Below are 13,560 nucleotides of genomic sequence, written 5' to 3' on the forward strand. Positions count from 1 at the left end.
GTGGTGGGCGACTTCTTTTCAACTGGTGAAAATTACTTTTTAGGAGTTGTTGGGAGCTGTGGGCTCAGATAAAGGCATTACAAGCTTATAATAATAAAAGCTTGGATTGACTTAAAAAGCTTTATTAACCTTATTAATTAGCATAAAAGCTTCATAGATTTTATATATATATATATATATATATATATATATATATATATATATATATTTGTAGGCTTTTGACTAAGCTTTAAAAGCTTTCAAATAAGCTTTCATATAAGCTTAAAGCTTTACAAATGAGATTAGTAAAATGTTTTACAAAAGAAAATATTTTTTGACTATTCCCATCATATTTTATGGAAAAGAATCTCATGTGCATATAGTTAGTTTGGATTTCTTCTACATATTTTTAGAATTTACCTCAAGAGAAATTTTGAAACTTTTGTCAAATTCTTGTGAATAATGTTGTTTTCTAAATCCTCATGAAGTACGAATAATATAAGCAGCTTGTTAGTGAAGATATCATTAAAATGTTGCTTTAACCTACGGCTAGTTTTCTAATTTTAAAGAGTATATGGATTATTTCTTGAAAAATTATACATTTGTGTATTAAGCTAACTTGGCAGGACTCACATCTAGTTCGACATTCCAAATGAGATAAGAAACCTATCTTTTCTCTTGTTTTAAATTTTTCCTATTCTTTTTAATTATAAAGAAATGGTTGAATATCTGCACCATCGTACTATTCAGGAACAGCTTGACAACGAAGAGGTTAACGCACTCGACACATTAACCAAAGGTGGAGGTATGTGTTAAAAATTATTTATTGTATACAATTTCTTGTTTGCTTTTGTATCTGTTTTCTGAATATTCTTTGCTTCTAGACCTAGTTAGAAAACTTTAGAACTTGAAAAGAATTTTAGATACAGTGACCTAACTAGAAAGATCGAGACAAGATTAGCAAAAGTTATCTTCAAGATCTAGTTGCCCAAATTCAAGATCTAGTTGCCTAAATTCAAGTAAAAATGATTGCTAGACATTTCATAGAAGATTAAGACCAATTTGAAGATTCAAGAACCAAGCAAATTTCTCCAGTCTTTGTTTCAAGTTATCAATTGCTTCACCATCGAATTTAGTGATGATGAGAAAAGTAAAGAAATAACTCTCAAGTGACTAGAAACCAAGCTTAAGTTGTATACCAATCACAATTACGAAGTTTATACCAATTCAAGTAAACTTTTGTCTAAATTTTCAAGTGTTCTAGTTTAAGATCTATCCAAGTACAAAATTCTTTCTAGACCAAGAATTGCTCTAAGTCAAAGATATATTCAACTACAAGATTTAAACCCCTTAAGAACAAGATTTATTCAAGAATTGCAATTATGATCTCTCGATTTTCGTCCATTCAAGTATTTTTAATCTAAGCCAAGATTCATTACTAGTATATCAAGTTCTTGCTATCAACTAGGGTGGAAGATGTCTATTTTTTTTTCAAGTTTTGATTTCAAGTTTAAGATTAAGCTTAAGATCAAGATCCCCTTTAGATTTCATTGTTTACAAGTAAGATTCACAAATTCAAGAATTATATACCTATTCAAAGATTATAATTTTTAAAATTTAGTCAGACAATTACAAGATTAAGATTAAGATTAAAAAATAACTCTCGAGAATTCATCAAGATTAAGATCAAAAACAAATCCCGAGAATTTAGTTAGACAATTACAAGATTAAGATCAAGAACAAATCCCCAGAATTCATCAAGCTATTGACAGCAATGTAAGTGATTATTTTTCAATCTTAAGTTGATAAGAATTTCCATCTTGACCTAATTCATTTTTGGAATAAGACTTGTAGTCTAATTTTGAGGATAGAGAAAAGTTATGTCGGAATTTCCATCTTGACCTAATTCATTTTTGGAATAAGACTTGTAGTCTAATTTTGAGGATAGAGAAAAGTTATGTCGGAATGAAAGTTTCAGAGGGAATTAGTTACTCCGTCTCAAACTTCTATTCTTAAGGTAGTGTGGTGTGGAATTAATCTATGGTATGGGACATTAGATTGGTTTTACATGCCTACCCCAGACGTATCTATGTCTTCTATCTTTCACCAGTGAGTGTTTGTATGTGGAAGGTACCTATGTGGTATGGGACACTTAGATCCTTTTCACATGCGTTCACTTGTTTGGTTTTATTTTTTTTAGAAATTGTTTGATGTGTTGATCTTGTCCTCCACTTGTGCCATGAAGCCATCCACTCATTGATTGCACAACTGAGGACAGTTGATTCCCAACAGGGAGGACTATTATGACCCATGTTATTTGAATGATAATCATGGTCATTTAATATTTGATTTATATTTTTTATGATGCCTATTTCTCATCATGAACATGTTAGGATTGATTGATGTGATGTCAATTGATTGTTACTACTGACGTGGTTTATGTTTATGAGTTTAGGCATGGCGTGTGGACCGATCTCACAATATTTTGTGGCTGTATTATGGCATTTGATATTATTTTGACATCAGTGTGATGTGTGTGTGTGCACGCGTCAATTTATTGTACAGTGTGCGTACGAGCATTAGTTGATTTATTTTGTAATGTGCATATGTGCACAAGTTAGATTATTGTATTAGAAAAGTAGTGCAAACCTTAGAAGGTTTGAGGACAAAGGTTAATTGAGGACAAAGGCTAATTAAATGGCCAAGTCCAAATATGGATGTATACTTTATTTTTGGCTTAAAGCCTACTTTTGGAATATATCACAAATACCCACGCGAGAAGAAGCCACTCACGTTGGGGGGGAAGATTGCACCCAGTCTTGTGTTGCCTTGTGTTGATGGTGATGTATTTCTTTCTCTTGTCCTATGTTTTGTTATATGCTTTAATTTTCAATTTAATTCAAGTAGTTGTTTTGATATTTGATATAATTTTTATGAGTCTTTTGATTATTCTCTTCAAGAAAATTAAAGGTCCGGTTGCACACACACACTCACACTCACTCAAATAGAGTACTTGCATAGAACATACACCCTTCCTATGAGTGATCAGTAGTGAGATGTAAAACACACACCCTTCATAAGAGCCCTTTATAAGAGTGACCAGTATAGTGAGATGTAAACACACACCCTTCATAAGAGTGACCCAGTAGTGAGATGTAAAACACACACCCTTCATAAGAGTGACCAGTAAAATGAGATGTGGTAGAGAATGACTAGTAGTGAGATGTAAAACATAAGAGTGACCAGTAATGAGATGCGGTAGAGAATAAGTCAAAGAGAACGGTTCAAGTGGAATTTGGAAATCAAAATAATGTCCGTGAGCATGTAGAATAACAAAGACATAGTAGAACATAACCAAAGGCACAATTTAAATTCTAGAATATAGCTAAAAAGCAACATCAAGGAAAAGTATCCCCTATAGTGCAAATCTCAGCTTTCTTATTTTAAAGACCAACAAAATAATAGCTAAAAAGCAACATCAAGGAAAAGTATCCCCTATAGTGCAAATCTCAGCTTTCTTATTTTAAAGACCAACAAAATAATGGTTGATTTTTTAATCATTTATTATGCTTACAAAGTCATAATATAAATTAATATTCAATTTCATAATAGTCTCACATTATCATGCCTACTTATAAACAAAAATTTTAAGGGGTATATCTCAGCCACAATACAGTGTGATTTGATGTTTAGATACCACTTAATGCTTGTTTCATTCGTTGAATCAAGTGAGGGGATTTACTTTGCATGGATGAAAAAGTGGATGAAGCTAGAGTACATATTTGTACTTTTGCCTTTGCGATAATGTGAGGAAAAGATTACAAAGTTGTATTCTCACATTGGCATGCTTACTTAAAACTTACAAAACATTTCAGGGGTTTATCCAAGTCATGCTACAGTGTGATTTGATGTTTAGATACCACTTAATGCTTGTTCTATTTGTTGACTACTGAGAGCATTTACTTTGCATGGATGAAAAAGTGGTAGGGTAATATAGTGAAGCTAGAATACATATATGTACTTTTTACTTTTGTAACTAGGCAACACTTCAAGGATTAAGTAAAGCATGGCTAACTTAAAGAGGTAGAAAAACATCTTTGAAAGATTTATTTTGTACACATACCAACACAAAAATGTGGTTATTTGACTTCAAAGGCACTTGAAGACTATATGTTTAGTTTTTAGGAGCACAACATGATGGCATTTGTAGGCTCCTAGCAAGTTTAGTATGTGATACTGAAGAATTGAATGTTGTACCATTAAAGGTATGCACTTTGCAGCCAACAATATTGTCAAAAGTTGAATTTTGAAGGCAAAGGTATTGATATAATATAATATGAGATGGGAACGTGCATAGCACAATATAAGCTTTTCTTTAAAGTTTAATTTCATAAGAGGGTAATGGGACAATTTATTATAAGAATAAGATGCATGCTTAGAACAAATAGATATCGCAACATAGAAACGTTGATGGCAATCAATATTCCTTGTAGACTCCATCCAGGCTATTTGCTATTATAGCCTATGAATGTAATGCTTTATATAGTTTTTGGGTGTATCAAGGTGGCCTTGAAGAAACTTTGTATAAACTTGTAGTTGCATGAAGACTAACATGGCAAACCATTTTCTTTTCGCAGTTCCAAGGTCCAGTGCTCCAGGGAGGTTGTAGCAATTCGATCGAGGTAGTAGTCCTAGAGTGTGGGACAACCTGGATGGTGTGTGTAAAAAAAACCACATGGGAGACACAAGATCTTTGACTATGCAAAGGTTGAAGGAGGGTTGGAAAAGGGGTCCAAAAGTGTGGCCTTTCGAGAAAGGGGGGGAACAAGCAAGAAAATGGAAATGGAATAAAAAAGCTTTAGAAAAAGTCATGTCTACAGGGTTTGACACGGTGGCAACGAGTGCGATCCTAGCACGTAGTGTGACACGATAGGCCAAGAGAACACGTGGCGACGGCCAAGATGAAGGGCTGTCGAGCTGGCGGGGGGACTTGCATAGGGTGTAGTTTAGTGGGTTTCACGTCCGGTGCGATGTGTACGAGGCCTCGCCGCCGACCTCCAGTTGCCAGTAAAGTTGTAAACGGTCGACGTTATTTCCGCGGCGGGCCGACCGACGTTTTCCCGGGCGAGCGCTTATCATTGCCTTCAATGGTGATAGGCTGCTACCCCTTAGCTATACTGGGACGCATTCAATGGGTGTTTAATATCACCACACCCATCCAAGATAAATACAACACTAGCATAGAGCCTTTATCTTTATGATAGCCACAAATTTGGATTTCAAATTTAGATAAGAACATTTATTTTTATAAATACTCCTATTTTTGGCCTGCGCTTGATTATTACTTTACAGTGAAATTTGACTTCTCGTTCGTTCTGTCGGAGAGTTCGATGGAGATGACTTCGGAGTCAGTCTCAGACATAGAAAATTATTTTCCAAATTAAGAAAAAAAAAGAAACCCGCCTTAATTTGCCGTCTTTTGTGATCTGGATATTCCGCCGCATTTCCATGATGTATAACAGTATTGTTGGTTATTCTCTCGTTTTCCCTCGTCAAAATAACTGAATTTATAGGGAAAAAATAACAGAATTTATAGGGAGAGTTTTATTTTTTCAAATTGTTATGTTTAAAAAACAGCCTTGCAACAAATTACAAATTTTTAAGGAAATATATATTATATTATTTAAGGGCTATCTCTCAAAAGTTATCCATATACATCTAATGATTTCAAAACCAAACTGACTCAAAACTTACCATATACATCTAATGATATCAAAACCAAACCATTTACATATTTTATCCCACATCAAAAGTTCAAAGACAAAGAACATTCATCTCAAAAGTTACCATATACATCTAATGATATCAAAACCAAACCATTTACATATTTTATCCCACATCAAAGTTCAACGACAAAGAACATTCATCGCATCGAATATGAATCCCAACTGCTTATTGGCCTACAGACTTGGCTTAGTGAAAACCCCTCTTGGAGTCAGTTCCTTCGTGTACTCTTTTCTCTTCTAGATTTTTACGTTAGGTCCTTTCCCCACAAGATTTTGCAAGAGGGCAGAGTAGGTGTATATAGGCTACTTCACTTTGAGATACCACCGCCTTGTTCTGGGTCCAAATTCTTGAAGTCTTTGCCTTCTCTTCTTGCTTGCCCTTTGTGCCCCTTTGATGTCCTTTCCTACATACACCTGTATCATATTTTATGCGTGTTAGGTTGCCCTAGTATGTACTAGCATCTGCACCCAATATGTATAAGATACCCCTATAATAATTGTAATAGTTCAACATATGTATTATTGTTGAGTTTATTGATGTAATAAATAGACCAACAGTTATATATGATTGCCTCAAACTCAATCCCATGGATAGTCCCTTTTTGAAAAACAATAACATTTCTAGCTAGCCATAGCTCCCATAAGCATACATATCTAATTAGATTATTACGATAGTCAATTCCTCCCCTTCCTCCATATGTTTCCCTAAAAGCCAAGTACCCCATGTTATCCTCAGGCCCAAAGAGGTTACTATCCATTTATTGATTTTCCCCTAGAATCCTGTGATGGTGGCAGGGCAACTCTAGAATGCATGCCTTCTATCCTTTTTCATAGGGATCTCCAGGTTCCAGATCAGTTTCCACTTTGCACCCCAGATGTTTATAACCCATTTGACCTTCCAGATTTACAATACACTACATTCTTCCTTGTCCTTGATATTTCCCCATATATGATTTTGGTTAATGCTTCCCTTAGTTTGTTTCCATTAATCCACACCCAATCCTACTTCCATTTTTTTTTTGGGATCAATAGTAAGTATATATATTAGCTGAAAAACCAAGTACACCAATAAGTCATTTACATCAGAAACTTTCTCAATTCAGTCCTCTACTTTTCACACCACTTCATTTAGGAGTTTACAAAGCAATGCCCATCTCTCCTCCTCCAAAGGAAAGCTAGACTGCTCCCAAGAAATCTAATAACCCAACATGATGCAGGCCTCCATCATTGCCTCAATGGTACACCCCCTTGGGGTCTCCTCTTCTAGAATGTCCCCCTTCTTTGACCAGATTTTCACAATGGGCCTGCTCCCACAGGGTTCTCTATAAAAGCAACAAAGGTGTAGTCAGTTTGTTTTTCTTTGAGATACCACCTTTTGGTTTGGGGTCCAAACCTAGGCAAGCTAATTTTCCATCCTTCAGTAAATCTCACCTACAAAAAAGTGATTCATGGGTTAGGAAACCCTAGTAAAGAACTGATCCAATCCCTCCTTTCTCAGCTTATTCACATTAATTACAAACCAACACATGCAAATACATTTATGCATTACATCTGTCACATCAACACCAATAAGAGATGCATTCTGAAAAGCAATAGCATTCCTAGTGAGCTAAATTTCACATAAATAGCACATATTGAACAGTATCCTTGCAGCTTCATCATTGAAGGCCCATTTTCCAAGTAACTAATCCCCCCAGTAATCCTAGATTCCTAGACAATGCTCAACCCATTTGCCAATCCTGCCCCATGCACCTCTGATGGTGGCTGGGCAATCCCAAAAGGCATGTTTACCATCCTCCAATACAGAGTTACACCAGGGACAAATCCATTAGTGAAGTTTTTATGAAACAATTTAGATCCAATAGGGAGTGCCCACATACATACCCTCCATAGAAACACTTGAAACTTATTAGGAATCTGACCCTCCCACAACAACTTCCACCTCTTTTTCCAACTATTAGAGCTCCAGCTCACTCTCCAGATCTTGTTACAGTATTCAACATTAGTCTCTCCTTTCCTCATCTCAGTGTACAAGTCTCTAGTTTTGCCATTTGTTAACTTAACCCCATTAAACCAAGCCCAGTCCTTAATCCAACAAGTCTCATCTATTGCAGTGGAGCACCACCCACTTGGTATATGTACAATCACCTGGGTCATTACGTCTCTCTCTCACTACTAGACAAGTGGAACTCCCAAGTTAGTCGGTCCAAATCTTTCCACCCAACCACAGTCCAGTTCCAACAATCTTTCCACCCCCAATCCCAACAATCATTCAGTCTTTTAATTCCTTTGTTATTCAGCTTCTTTGTAGAGGTGATATCAAGTAATCCCAAAGGGGGGTTGAATTTGCGTGTCTATCAAATCCCCATACTAAGCATAGAATTTCCTGTCACTCTGCATCCCCCATTCAGGTCATCAAGCTCAAGCCATCTTTCCACCTTCTACACAACATCTTACATAGAGGGGACAATGTTAGCCTAAGAGGAGCATAAGAGAACAAATTTATCTTTCCATCCCAAATCCAGCCACCTACCTTTGGCATGCACCATTAATGGTCAATTCTACTAATTCCCTTATCATTAGTCCAAGGTTCATTCTGAAGCAAACATTTGGGAAGTAGCAAGGCAACCCTTGTTTTGCGAAAGAATGGGCGGGCATATGTAATATACTGATGCCCCCTTCCCCTTTTGGAACTGACAATTTATCCCATGCCAACGAAGATGGAACCCTTCCATAAGTTCTGCCATTCCTCCAAAAAAAAAAATCTCTAATGGGACCCACTATCCTTTTCCATTGACACTTTCCAAAATCCATCACTGGGCATAAGTACATTATATAAGCATTCAACACAGCATTACAAATATCAATCCTGTTGCTTAAGGACACCCTGATTCCCTCCCATTTCCTCAGCTTATCCAGAAACCTATTAATTGCCCAGTCAGTCATTTGTTTATTTGTAACATCAACCCCAAAGGGGACTCCCAACAACTTAACAATTTGTCCCTTTTGAACCACCTCACACCCCCATCTTTGCATATCAAAATCATTGTCTTTTGTGAGGCTTATAATTCTGGATTTCTGGATATTACATCTGGAGCCAGATGCAACAGCAAATTCCTGTATAATGGCCAAAGCAAGTCTTACATTGTTATTCTTAGCTTCGTGAAACAAGAAGGAATCATCAACAAAGCATTGTATAACCAATTGCTCACTGTATCTTAGCTTGAGCCCCCAGTGATACTCCCACCTCTATAGGCAACCTCTAACTACCCTCGCATTTAGTAGAACATTAGAGTGCCCTCCCTAAGACAGGGTATATACACATGTTGCCATTTTGGTCCCAAAACCAAACCTCTCCATAACTCTTGCTACAAAAGACCAATGGACCCTATCATAAGCCTTTTCCAAGTCCAGTTGTAGCATGATACATTTTTATTGAGTTTTGAGGGCAATATCTCTTTCTAGCATGACAACAAAAATATTATCATATATTGATCTACCCTTATAATGAATCCATGTTGTTTCTTAGAAACAACTTCTTGTAACACAGGAGTGATTCTGAGGGCAATCACCTTGGTCAAAATCTTATAAACCACAGTTTAGTAATAGGCCTCCAATGTCCAAATCTGTTTGCAAGCAGTTTGCTTTGGGATTAGCTTCACAAGGCCTTCTTTGAAGTCCTTATCCATGCTTCCAGAATTAAAGGCCTTTCTGCATACTTCCCCAACAAAGTCTTTCACGGATGGCCAGAAGGCAATGAAGAATATTACACAAGGCGCTTTGTCCCTACCCAATTTCAAGAGTCCTGCATCCAATTCTCATTGTTAAAGGAAGTAGAAACCCATCCACTCTTGAGATAGTTTGTCTGACCACTCTCATGTCCCTACTTAGTATATTGAATTCCTCCAACATCCTCCTTCCAAGATACCTGGATACTATCCCATCAATCCCCTATTCTTCTTTTGAAAGCACGATTTATTCAATATATATTCACGGTTTATTCAACAAATTTTCATTGAGGTTTTGAAAGCACGATTTTATTCAATAATAAAAAATAATAATCGAAAACCATGATCGAGATTCGAGGGTGGCATGCGCAGCGGCCCGGGGGCTAAGGCTACGTCGGCTACACCATGCATGCACACCCACAAGTGGGACCCTGGGTATATCTATCGCCGGCGGAGGCGAAGCAATTAAAATTGATTTATTCCAAAAACATTTTGAGAAAAAAAATATTCAGTATTTTCTTGTTCTCCATAATTCTGGTAAAATACCAGAGTAGAGAAAATTTTCCATCTTCTATATTTCAAAGAGATTGCCTATCACGTATGGGAAAACCATAAAAGCCATAGCTGATGACATCTACGATGAAAGTAGAAGCGTTACTTTGGTTAAAAATGATGCGACTAGAAATTCTGTAGTTTAAGAAAATAAATATAGGGTCCCGGCGAGGTAGGAAATATATATATAAAAGGCTTTGTGCATTAACGCCATAGCGCTCACACGATTTGATAGAACACAGCCTAGCAATCTTTCACTGTACACATACACGCGCGCGCGCGCGCACACACGCATCACCACATCACATCGAATCCCAGGTTCTCAGGCTTCCGCCCCCCCCTGCTTTACATACAAAAGTTTCACATCGCATCACTCTCTGCAGACCACTCGCTAGCCCCTCTTGCTTGTTATATACTTGAATCTTACTCCCCCCCTCGTCTTCTATTTCTCACACTTTCTCGCTAAACTTGCTCCCATGGTGTTGTGTCCGACTATGGCTAGCTTACCACGCCGCCTCGAACACAATGATGTTTACCAGAAACTGGTTCGGAGGATGAACCCCCCCAGGTTAGCAAGCCTCTTGAGCTTCTCAGCCACTTGAACTCAGTGAAAGTTTAGCTGGATTAGCGACGTGTCCAGTGTGTGCTCTAAACGCCCATTGCTCAGTGGTTCTAACTTTTGTGCTTTGCTTTGCAGAGTGGTTGTCGACAACAGCTCTTGCGAGACTGCAACCGTGTTGAAGGTGAGTAGTATTGGTTTAGCCCTTCTAGCCACATCACATCAAGGGTGTGTTTCCAATGCATTTACATCCTTGTGCAGGTGGACAGCGCCAACAAGCATGGGTTACTTCTCGAAGTTGTGCAAATTCTAACAGATCTGGAGCTAAGCATACACAAAGCTTACATTTCGTCAGACGGGGGATGGTTCATGGACGGTGAGTGCAAAGAGGGACGCCCTTTTGAGGTTCATGTTCTCTGATTATGAGGGTGCTGAAATGGGAATATGGTGGTTGCAGTCTTCCATGTGACGGACGCTGCAGGTGAAAAAATAGCCAGCGATGAGACGTTGAGCCTCATCCAGAAGGTATGTTGCTTGCGGACTTGCAATGCACCTTAATGATGTTTTTAATGAACGTCATTAAGCACTTAATGGTGTGGGTTGCAAAGCATCTTTATTATTGGGCTGTTTTAGGTCATAATTAAGCACCCAATGCTATGTTAGACGGAGTTGCATTTTGATGGGTTGCAAAGCATCTTAATGGGCTGTTTATGGTCACAATTAAGCACCCAATGCTGTGTTAGACGGAGTTGTTTATTAATGGGCTGTTTATGGTCACAATTAAGCACCCAATGCTGTGTTAGTCGGAGTTGCATTTTGATGGGGAACTGCCTGGTTGTGATGGCAGAGTATCTTGGATGGAGTAAATGAGCAGCTTCCTAGAAGTGTTGGTGTCCGGTCGGCCTCAGAGAGCACCTCTATTGAACTCACTGGCACAGACCGGCCCGGTCTCATGTCTGAAATCTTTGCGTTGCTCTCCAACATGAGCTGCAACGTGGTGGCCGCCGAGCTTTGGACGCACAACTTGCGTGTGGCTTGCCTCATCTGCGTGACGGACCTGCTGTCTGGCGGACCTGTCCAGGACAATGAGAGACTGTGCCGTATTAAAGAGTCCCTCAGCCGCGTCCTAACAGGAGATTCCGACTCCCGCGCCGCCAGAACAGACTTCGGCACCAGCGTCACTCACACGGAGCGCCGCTTGCACCAGATGATGTTCGCAGATCGTGACTTCGATCGGGTCGGTGAGCAGCGCGTCTCCGCCTGCGATCTGGCGGAGGCCACCAAGATCACCGTGGACAACTGCACGGAGAGGGGGTACTCCGTCGTCAATGTGGAGTGCCGGAACCGTGCGAAGCTATTGTTTGACACGGTCTGTACTCTGACGGACATGGACTATGTTGTGTTCCATGCCACGATCGACTCCGACGGAGACAGGGCCTTCCAGGTTAGTGAACGTTCCGTCCTGTTTAACGGGATTCGCAATGTTTTTGGAACGTGGCTAACGGCCGTTGAATCCAGCTAATTAAGCGTAACCACTTTTTAAGCAGGAGTATTACATCCGACACACCGACGGATACACCCTGAACTCCGACGCAGAGAGACGGCGAGTAATCCAATGCTTGAAAGCCGCCATCGAGCGGCGCGTCTCGCAGGTACGTTACAGTGGGCGAGGCGGTGTCCGGAATCTCTCCAGATTCCTCGAATCTCGTCCTGATTCTCTCTCTCTTGTACATGTTAAATCAGGGATTGCGACTTGAGCTTTGCACGAGCGATCGGGTTGGGCTGCTGTCGGACGTGACTCGGATCTTCCGAGAGCACGGACTGTCGGTCACCAGGGCAGACGTGTCCACTAAGGGCAAGACGGCTACTAACGTGTTCTATGTGACTGACGCGGGCGGCTATCCGGTAGATGCCAAGGCGGTGGAGGCGGTCCGGCGAGAGATTGGGCAGACGGTGCTGCGCGTGACGCCGCCACCGAATATTCCCCGTCTCTGCAAGTCCGCTTCCGGCAACTCCAGATTTTCATTGGCCAACTTGTTCGGCCGGTCGAGCCAGGTCCTCTACAGCCTGGGCATCATCAAGTCTTGTTCGTAACTTTTCGATGAGGCCCCACACACCCATACTATTAACGTTCAAGGGTCTGTTCCCACGAACACCACTGCTGCCCAGTGCCTCAAATTGGGTGGCCGGTTGAGTTGGTGTGTGGCCTTGATTCGGGCAGCGTTGGCCTGGGGCCAGCCACGAGAGGCCTGCTTGGGAACAGCCCCCAAATTCTTAGCCTTGTACAGATTCTTTTTACTAAGTTGTGACTTTCATTTCTCACGACCTGATTACCTTAAGGCTTGTCCCTATTGGGTTAATGCCTTTGATATCTCTTTGATGTTTTTTTTTGTTTGGAAAATTCTTGTCAATAAATTAGTCTAATCATACTGCATTTAGCAAGTTGTCATGGAGTTCAACTTGTAAGAACATTAGCCATGCATCAAGTTATCGTGGAGTTCAACTTGTAAGAACATTAGCCGTGCATCCGCTAAACTATTTTCAAGCTGTTATTGCTAGTTACGACTCACGAGCTATATGCTCTCTTGATGCTCCCTTCATTCTTGGTCTTGTTTTTTCACCTAGGTAAAATAGGGACTTCACGATATGTTGCCTCCCACCTCTAAGCAAAGTGTCTTGAAACACTAAATTTGGGGTAAGCATAGTTTGCACAAGTTGTTACGTGCTATAGCCTCCTTGATTGTAGATTTTCAAGAGCAACTTCTTCTCCTTTACAAGGATTGGAGGAGCATGACGGTGTTCGCACCTTTTGCTCAAGCATGTACATGAATCCACCTCTCTCTCTCTCTCTCTCTCTCTCTACAAAGCTTGGGAGTGCAATACCCACCCCAAGGGATAGTCTTGATTCGGACCCACGTAAAGCTACCTAATCACCTAAGTTATGCTCCGATCCCTT

At 39.7% G+C, this 13,560-nt stretch overlaps 1 protein-coding gene across 1 annotated transcript; it reads left to right on the forward strand.

The window, feature by feature from the left end:
* The first annotated feature begins 10,398 nt into the window (after positions 1 to 10,398).
* Positions 10,399 to 13,048, forward strand: LOC147605681 (ACT domain-containing protein ACR4-like). The gene is made up of 7 exons (XM_086793042.1): positions 10,399 to 10,613; positions 10,743 to 10,788; positions 10,866 to 10,980; positions 11,062 to 11,129; positions 11,452 to 12,048; positions 12,152 to 12,256; positions 12,348 to 13,048. Exons 1-7 carry the CDS (start codon positions 10,522 to 10,524, stop codon positions 12,696 to 12,698), a joined length of 1,374 nt encoding a protein of 457 aa, XP_086649168.1. The 5' UTR covers positions 10,399 to 10,521; the 3' UTR covers positions 12,699 to 13,048.
* Positions 13,049 to 13,560: the final 512 nt, after the last annotated feature.

The sequence above is a fragment of the Cibotium barometz genome, chromosome 59, assembly GCF_041138505.1.
Source record: "Cibotium barometz isolate CiBa-2024 chromosome 59, ASM4113850v1, whole genome shotgun sequence".
NCBI lineage: Eukaryota > Viridiplantae > Streptophyta > Polypodiopsida > Cyatheales > Cibotiaceae > Cibotium > Cibotium barometz.